General features: G+C 36.7%; 1 protein-coding gene across 1 annotated transcript; it reads right to left on the bottom strand.

The window, feature by feature from the left end:
- LOC107607121 lies at nucleotides 2,762-3,721 on the bottom strand. The gene has a single exon (XM_016309103.1). It carries the CDS (start codon nucleotides 3,719-3,721, stop codon nucleotides 2,762-2,764), a length of 960 nt encoding a protein of 319 aa, XP_016164589.1.

Genomic DNA, 9,930 nt, shown 5'->3' with positions numbered 1-9,930 from the left:
TGGTTTAGAGGTTATAGCAAACTCTCGTTGTAAGTATAGTTACTAAACCAAGCAATCAACCTTTCTTACAAACGTTTTGGGTGTCACAAGTAACAAACCCCTTTAAAAATTGTTAATCGAGTATTCAAACCTCGAGTCGTCTTCTCAAGGAACTGCAAGGAAGTATGTTCTTATTATTGGCTATAAAGGTTGTAATCGGGGTTTAGAAGGTGAGAAGCAAGTGATTTAAATGACAAGTAAAGTAGATGGCAATTAAAATAAATAAATACTGTAAAGCAAACTTCTGGCAAGGTAAGAGAAATTGGAAGTTCAACTTAATTATCTCTCTCAATAATAACGAAAGTTGAATCTAAATTCCACTTAGTTAACCTTTACTAAAGCAAAGGAAAGTCAAGGGACTAATTAGTTTGACCTTCGAATCCTATTTATTTCCTAAGAAAAAGTTGGGATAATTGAAGTTCAGTTCAATTAGCAAGATAGCGATTATCAGTTATGTTGAGTTTGATAATGTTGAGTCACTGATTTCTTAACCAATACCAAAAAGAAAAAAAGTAAAATTGTTGGAATAAAAATGTCCTTAGATGGAAAGCAATAATAACTTAAATTAGAGAGAACAATAATAAACTGAATTATCTCAAACAATCATTAATTCAAATAATAATCTGTAACATGGAATAATTCACAAGCCAATTGGGCAACATCTGTAGATACGAATAAAAACATTAAAGTAAAAGTAGCATAGAACATAAATTAAAGTAAATATTAAACCTGGATCGAGAGTCACTCTTAAAAACTAAGAGAAGTCCTAAATCCTAATCCTAAGAGAGAGAGGAGAGAATCTCCCTCTCAAAACTAAATCAAAATCATGGAAAGTAATAAAAATGCGAGCTTGCTTATGAATGGATGCATTCTCCCACTTTATAGCTTCTAATCTGTGTTTTCTGGGCCACAAACTGGGTCAGAAACAGCCCAGAATTCGCTGGTCCTGAATTCAACCACGCTGGATTTCCGTCACTGCGACGCGGCCGTATGGATCACGCAGTCGCGTCATCTAGCGTTAGGGAAACTATAGCATATTATATATCAAATCGAAACCCCAGACGTTAGCTTTCCAACGCAACTGGAAATGCATCATTTGGACTTCTGTAGCTAAAGTTATAGCTGTTTGAGTGCGAAGAGGTCAGGCTGGACAGCTTAGCAATTTCTCCAACTTCTTGTATTCCTTCCACTTTTGCATGCTTTCTTTCCATCCTCCAAGCCATTTCTGCCATGTAATCTCTGAAATCACTTAACACACATATCAAGACATCTAATGGTAATAAGAGAGGATTAATAATAAGAAAATATAAGATCAAAGAAGCATGTTTTCAATCAAAACACATAATTAGGAAGGAAATATAAAACCATGCAAATAGTATGAATAAGTGGGTAAAGAGTTAATAAAAACCACTCAATTGAATACAAGATAAATCATAAAATAGTGGTTTATCAATGGCCAACCACTTCCCACCCTTATCAAACTCTCTTTCAATTTTCTTATTTATTTTTGGCAAAATTTCTCCAGCATATGTAACTATACTTTGTCTGTTGTCAGCCCACCTATTCATTAGATAAACCCTAATATCTTCTAACATAGACACTATGGGTTTCTCTCTAACCTCTACAATAACAGAGTTAAAACACTCACACATGTTGTTTACAAGTGTATCAACTCTAGGAAAATAATTAAACCTGGGCTTGCTCCAATACTTGGCAGGGATCTCCATGAGATGATTATAAGCTCCTTGATCAACCAATTGAATCTCCTTCATCCTTCTCTCCCACTCCTGGACATATGTTGCCTTTGTAGCCTTCCACATCATCATTTTTAGCTGAACACCTGGGAGCCTTTTTCTGAAATTGCTATATAAGTGCCTGACACAAAACCTGTGATCTATGCCAGGCAGCAACTCATCAAAGGTAGGGATCAATCCTTTGCAAGCAGAATTTGAAAACATCACAAGTTAATAACAGCACAACATGAATTAAAGATAGAATCAATTACACAAGTTCAGGTAAGTACTGCTTAGATTGAGGGTTACCTTTTGTTGGTCGCTCATGTATACCATCTAATCTTATCAACTTCCAAATCATCACACAGATTCAACAAAAACCATCTCCACGAGTCTTTTGTCTCTACTTCAACAATAGCATAAGCAACTGGCAAAATCTGATCGTTGGGGTCCCATCCAATGGCTGTTAGAAGTTGATCACCGTATGGAGTCTTGATGAAGCATCCATCAAGGCCGATCATGGGTCTGCACACCATGAAACTCTGTTTGCAAGCCTCCAAGCAGATATAGATCCTCTCAAATCGTGGTCTCATGTCCTTACCAGGAATTGGTGTCTCTAGTTGAAACTCAGGAGGTCTCTCAACTTGTATCTGAATAGTAGAACCTGGATTTGACCTCAGTAACTCGGCAGCATAGTCATGAATCCTCCTATATTGCTCTCCATAAGTACCATTAATCTCATCCAAGGCTTGCTGCTTCACTCTAGCAGCTTTGGTCTTTGTGAGATCAATATTCCACTTGCTATGAGCCTTCCTTATCAAAGTTCTCAACTTGATTTTAGGGTTCTCACAGATCTTCTTCATAAAAGCCTTACTCAGCCACTGAGAACTCATGATACCAATCTTGGTTGCCTTACTGCATGTGTGTTTTTTGTAATAGCTGGTCAATTGCCATGTATCCTCTCTCTTCATCTTATGGCAGTAAGCAAACTACTTGCAACTTTCTTTGCAAACAGCTTTGCACCTATGGCTATCACACTTTGAGAACCATATTCCTCTGCCACTGTGCACAGCATAGCTAGTTACACATTCCTTAAAAGCATTTCTATCTACGTATATTGTCCCAACCTCCCATTTATACTCCTTCATATTCTTCAAAATCTTATACAACGGGTACTTCCTCAACAAGGGATCCCCTTCATCATCACTTACAGGGACATCCCACAACTCCTCACTCTCATATCCATCATCTTCATCCCTTTGTCCAGCATCCACCACTTGCTCTTTTTTCTTGTTAACACTGCCACTAAATTCTCCTTGTACGCTCTCAGTTGGAACACTCTGTTTCATCTTTTGAGAATCTTTCGTAGTTGTGATATCAACATCATACAAACCCCTATCACCATTCCAATCATCATCGCTGTCATCAAATGCAACCTCCATATCACTATCTCCAGAGCTGTTTTCACTCCATTGTTCATCACTGTCTCCCTCATCATCATTCCCTGGCTGGTAGTCATCATCCTCAGATTCATCATCACCTGAAAAATCTGACCTCTCTGACCTTTCTTCATCATCATCATCCAACATATCATTTTGGGCTTCTGTCACCACCTTGGGCTTCTTACCCACATTGACCTGAGCAGATGATTGGGCCTTTTGCAGCACAATTGGACTAGGCCCAATAGTCCCTGCAGTGGGTGCAGCAGCCTCATCACCATCTATCTCTTCAACTTCCTCAATGGTGCAGCCTTTCCTAGCAGTAGCACCATCTTTGTGAACAACAAAAAGCTCCACCATATTATCCCTCATTTCAAATCTAGCCATGTCCATTGCATCCTTGTCTGTGTGAAGCATCCTCAGTCCTACATCTGTTTTATCTTTCAGAGACTTATACAACATTGCAGTGATGTTCTTTGCCACATATCCCTGTTCGACCACTATCTCCATGGCCTCGGACCTACTCCACCTATCTTCATCACAGTAGTCCACTATCGAAGTCTCAAGTCCACTATGAAAGTCTCACCTCCCACATATTGTAAAGGTTCACCATCAAACCCAAACTTCTCCCCATGGTGTATCTTGACACTAAAATAACTCATTTTCTGAACAATCTATTAGACAAACATAATAGACTTCATAAAATTTTCACATTGATCAACAACAACAGAAATGCATAAATGCAATCACTAGGGCAAAATAAAAACTTCCAAAACAAAACAAGGAACGAATATGAAACTATAAAACAAAATAATCACATATCAACATGCATTAAGATGAAAACCAAATGGGTTGAGAAGATTTGATAAAGGAATACCTGATACGATCGTCTTCCGGAAAGGAAATTTTTCAAACTAACTGCTTCTGTGGACCTTTAACATTACTGAAGGACAATGTCACCTCTCTAGCTGCGAATCACAACCCTTGAGTGACGATCGATGGGTTTGTGGGGTTTTTTTATCATTTCGTGTTTCAAAAGAAGAAGAAGAAGAGTCAGGGTAAGCATGCGTTCTGTCCAAAGGCAGGAACAATTACACGGCTATTAACCCCTGTCCCCTCTCCTTTGCCACGTAGGACACGACGTTAAGTATTTCACACCCACTTAACGACAGGACTTGATTGATACAAATCAAAACTATTTTGGATTTAAATAGAACACTTTAAATGTAGGGGACAAAAGCATAATTCACCCCAAACGTAGGGGACCAAATTAGTACTTTACCCAAAGTTTTATTATATTTTCATAGGTTTTAATGCAAAATTCACATTTTTGGATTCTATTTTGATTTTGTGTGTTTTCATATGATTTCAGGTAATTTCTGGCTGAAATTGAAGAGTTTTGGCAAAGTCCGATTCAGAGGCAAGGAAAGCGTAGCAGCTGTTGTCAGATTCTAACCTCCATGCATTAAAACGAGCATTTCTGGAGCTATAGAGGTCCAAATGACACGTTCTCAACAGTGTTGAAATTCTAACTTTTAGAGCTTTCCACCAATATATAATAGTTTATACTTTTCTTCGAAGGAGCCTGCCCATATTGGGCGTTGAATGCCAAGGAGTTACCCCCTTGCTGGCGTTCAACGCCCCAAAGAGACAAGGAAGGCAGCGTTGAATGCCAGTCACCCCCTTTTGGGTGTTCAAAGCCCACCAAGGCACAAGGCAGCGTGGATCAACCCCCCAACGGGCGTTCAATGCCCATTCCTCAAGTTGGACGCCAAGCTCAGCCCAAGCACTCAACCAAAGTGGGCCCAAGGATGGATTTTCGCACCTCTAGTCTAGTCTATCATACTTTCTGTACTTCTTAGTTATTATATTAGTATATATAGAACAAAGATCACCAATGTTTGGAACTTTTGATCTTTTGCCCATTTAGACATTTTACTATTACTTTCTGTAAGCTATGAGCGACTAAACCTCCTAAGTTAGGGTTAGGAGCTCTGCTGATTCTCATGGATTAATAATATTACTATTTCTATTTCAATACAGGCTTGATTCCATTCTCTTGTGCATTTTCATTCTTCATCTCATGAATTGAGGATGAACCGTGACATTCATCCTTGTTCTACATGGGTTCCGTGTGAGTCCTGACCCGGATAGCATTGAACCACAGCTAGAGAGTGCATTGCGAATTCCAAGAACGTGCTTAGGCGACTTTGGGTAAGTGACATAAAATCCCGTTGACCGTGGATTACTAAGGTCTTTGTGGCATTAAGGCTAGAGTTTGAGAAGCAGCATTCCCTGATTTGGAAGATCCAACCTTGTCTGTAGCGTTTTGAGTAGGATCGTGAAGGGGAGTAGATTGCTTAGTGCTTCACCTTCGGCTACAGTGGGAAGCCATGAGTCAACTTGATGAGAGGACATGAGTTGCTCGGATATGGTGGACTGCTATAGTTTAGAAGAGACTAACTTGATGAGGATGCTACATGAGTTAGTCAATTACGGCTGCCATTGAATGAATCATTCATTATTGAAGTAGACAGTAAGAAAAGTTAATCCGAAAAGAATACGCATCTCTGAAGCCTTAACTGAATCTCTATCATTGCTTCCACATTAATCTGGTATTTCGTTTCCTTTACTTTTCGTTTATGCTTTCAAACAACAACCATCTTTTCTAATCGCCTGACTAAGATCTACAAGATAGCCATTGCTTGCTCAATCCGACAATCTCCGTGGGATTCGACCCTCACTCACCTGAGGTATTACTTGGACGACCCGGTGCACTTGCCGGTTCATCTATGCGAAACTTGTGGAGTTCAATTTTGCGCACCAGTTTCTTTGTCAATTTTCTTATTAATGATGGTTCTCTTTATCAGACTATGGCTTGAGATTTATCAATGGTCTTTTGGTCTTTCTAAGGATAAGATTAGAGACTTATTAAAAAGTTAGGGTTTGTTCTTAACTCTTTGGATATGAGTGCAACTCTCTTCTGTTTTTCATCTATTCGATGTATTTTATTTCTTGGTCTGTGATGGAAAATATTGTGAATGGTTGGTGAATTTGAAATTTTTTTTTTGAATTGTTAACCAAAAATGCATTTGTTACAACTGCATTACAGTGATTCTTCTTTTTCTTTTTTGTTGCCTTTTTTATTGTATTTTTTGTATGGTTTCTCTCAAAGCTATTCAGGAAGTTCCTAGGGATTAACACAGTTTGCAATTTTCAAAAGGACAAGAATTTCTCTCGAGGCAACACCCACACATACTTTAGTGAAGATTATGATATAATCATGAACTCTTTTGAAGAAAGGAGTAAAAAGGTACTTTATGACTTGGTATTAAGGATATACTTACATTACATTGTGATGCTGTTGTAAAATTATATCCAAGATTTAAGAAGAGGCTAAAAATCAATTTCATAATATAAGGAGAGTAGAATAAAAATTTTAGGAGGGCTAGAATAAAATTTACATATGATTGTGAAAAGAAAAAGTTTGGGGTGCCGTCTTTAGAGATTATTGAAAGGGAAAGAAATGTTTGGGTTAACAAAGTTAGATTCTAGAAATTAAACTTTTGTTGCAGACTTGTCAATACTAACATTCTTTTTTTATTATTATTATTATTATAGGAAGTAGCATGTGAAGTAGTAGCAACTGTAACACACTTTGCAAAAAACCATCAGACTCAAATGTAAACTGGTAAAACTAATTAGATTAGAGGTATTTATGAGGCTTATATCAATGAATCAGAGAGATTAGTTTGACATACTGGATAGTCTATATCTAATTAAAAAAAGATGAAATTAATCCATATAGTATTGAAGAAAGATGGCATTATCAAAGACTGTTATTGAAGTATCATGAGATCAAGTTTAAGATTAAAGCCTATGAAAATACTACTGAGAATAATCTTGTGTTGCAAGATATTGGAGACCAGGACAAAGGAAATGTGTAGATTATCATGATGTGCTAAACATTATATTCAAAATTTATAATAGGGAGATCATTGTGCACTATAGAGCAATATTTCACAAATTTAAAGAGCGTGAGCGTTCTTGTAGAGATTATTAGTGAATTCAGAAGTAAACAATACTTGTTATATTATTTTGATTTTGATGTAGTTTTATAGATAAATTAGATACAACTTTTCATTTTGTTGTACTTATTATAATTGAAAGTGAAAGAAATGTGTATGTAGACAAAATTAGACCCTAAAAATTGAGAATTTGTTACACTTAAATATTAATATTTTGCATTATGAGCTAAACTTGAAAAATACTATAATGAATGTTGTAGGTTTTGTAATACTTTGTTATAATGAATGTTACTGCATTGTGTTCTAGACTTTGTTGTTGGTTTATTAATACTTTGTTATAATGAATGTTGCGGCATTGGGTTCTAAACTTTGTTGCTAGTTTATTAATACTTTGTATTCATGGAATATGTGAAGTGAAGTGTCTTTTTTTAAATTAGTTTTCTGTAGCATATGTATGCATATAGTTTTACTCATTAATGCTCATGTGTACATACATTAGTACTAAAGTACAGTAGCACTTTATTTTACATCCTAATTGATTATTTTAGCAGCTAAGTACTATTTTACATTGTTATTATTTTAATTATTTTAATGAAGTATATGTTACTGAAAATTAAATGCAATATGTGTTACTAATTTTATAAATCTTTATGTTATTTTAGATGACAGGTTCTAAACAAAAATAAAAAATTTGTCAGTTAAGTGCGAAAATCTATTAATAAGGAAGTGATTAGTGCACACAAAACTAATCTTTCACACCCTAAACCTACAAAAAATCACGAGCTCAAGTTCCTTTACATGTATCTAAAAAGCCTTTAGTATTATGACCCTCATCTTCACAATCACCACAAAAATCCAAGAGAATGTTATCATCCCATGCCGATCATACACCATCACTATCACTGTAACTCTCTACCACACAAAACTTTACGCTTAAGCCGTAAAACAGAGGTGGTCTGGTATTACGACCTCTAAAATAATATATATATATATATATATATAGTTGAAGAAAGTTGTATCTAAGAGCCTTGAAAAAAGTTTAAACAAAACAAAAAAAACATAAAAATGAAAAGCGCATCACACTAGAAAAAGTAAACCGGTAAATAGATAAAGGTAAGACATGAAATATATAAAGGATAGAGTACCAAAATACAGGATAGCAAGCTCCGGGCTCGACCTGCGAAGGCAAGGCCGGCCGAAGAATATTTACATACATAAGTATATAAGTATAACCCAAATACCCGACATACATAAGGTAAGTACCTAGTTCTCCAAAAGCCTCTAAGAGGATTAAACATAAGTTATATATACATATAGGAGAGTCTATGGTGCACGAAATTGTGATCTCCAGGCTCGAACAAATCCTGGTAATGGCTCCAAAAACTTGGTGCTCTGATCTTAATTCATAATTGTCACAACTTCGATACAACTAACCAGCAAGTGCACTAGGTCGTCCAAGTAATACCTTACGTGAGTAAGGGTCGAATCCCACGGAGATTGTTGGTATGAAGCAAGCTATGGTCACCTTGTAAATCTCAGTCAGGCAGATATAAAGTGATAATGGTGTTTTCGAATATTATATAATAAAATAGGGATAGAGATACTTATGTAATTCATTGGTATGAATTTCAGATAAGCAAATGGAGATGCTTTTCGTTCCTCTGAACCTCTGCTTTCCTGCTACCTTCATCCAATCAGTCTTACTCCTTTCCATGGCTGGCTTTATGTGATACATCACCACTGTCAATGTCTACTTTCGGTCATCTCTCAGGAAAATGATCCAATGCCCTGTCACGGCACGGCTAATCGTCTGGAGGCATCACCCTTGCCAATGGCTTCATCTTATCCTCTCAGTGAATAATATGCTCACGCACCCTGTCAAAGATACCTAATACAATAGTAAGAGGTCCTATTTATAATAATCTAGCTACTAGGGTTTACAGAAGTAAGTAGTTGATGCATAAATCCACTTCCGGGGCCCACTTGGTGTGTGTTTGGGCTGAGCCTGAGTGTTGCACGTGCAGAGGCCATTTGTGGAGTTGAACGCCACTTTTTGTGCCAGTTTGGGCGTTCAACTTTGGTTTTGGATCCTTTTCTGGCGCTGGACGCCAGATTTGGGCAGAGAGCTGGTGTTGAACACCAGTTTACGTCGTCTATTCTTGGCCAAAGTATAGACTATTATACATTGCTGGAAAGCCCTGAATGTCGACTTTCCAACGCAATTGGAAGCGCGCCATTTTAAGTTCTGTAGCTCCAGAAAATCCACTTTGAGTGCAGGGAGGTCAGAATCCAACAGCATCAGCAGTCCTTCTTCAACCTCTGAATCTGATTTCTGCTCAAGTCCCTTAATTTCAGCCAGAAAATACCTGAAATTACAGAAAAACACACAAACTCATAGTAAAGTCCAAAAATGTGAATTTAACATAAAAACTAATGAAAACATCCCTAAAAGTGACGAGGGGGTTCGAATTTGGTGATGATGTGAGGAAGAGATGTTAGTAGATGAATAAATAAATAGAATAATATGAGAGAGAAGGAGGAATTTTCGAAAATTATTTTTAAAAAGGAGTTAGTGATTTTTGAAATTGGTTTTTGAAAAATGTTTAGTATTTTTTTTTTCGAAAATTTTTGAAATAAAAATAAAAATAATTAGTTAATTAAAAAGAAATTTTTGAAAAAGGGGGAGATATT

The sequence above is a fragment of the Arachis ipaensis genome, chromosome B07 (assembly GCF_000816755.2).
Source record: "Arachis ipaensis cultivar K30076 chromosome B07, Araip1.1, whole genome shotgun sequence".
NCBI lineage: Eukaryota > Viridiplantae > Streptophyta > Magnoliopsida > Fabales > Fabaceae > Arachis > Arachis ipaensis.
The sequence above is the reverse complement of the archived record's forward strand: the minus strand, read 5'-3'. Positions and strand labels throughout refer to the sequence as shown.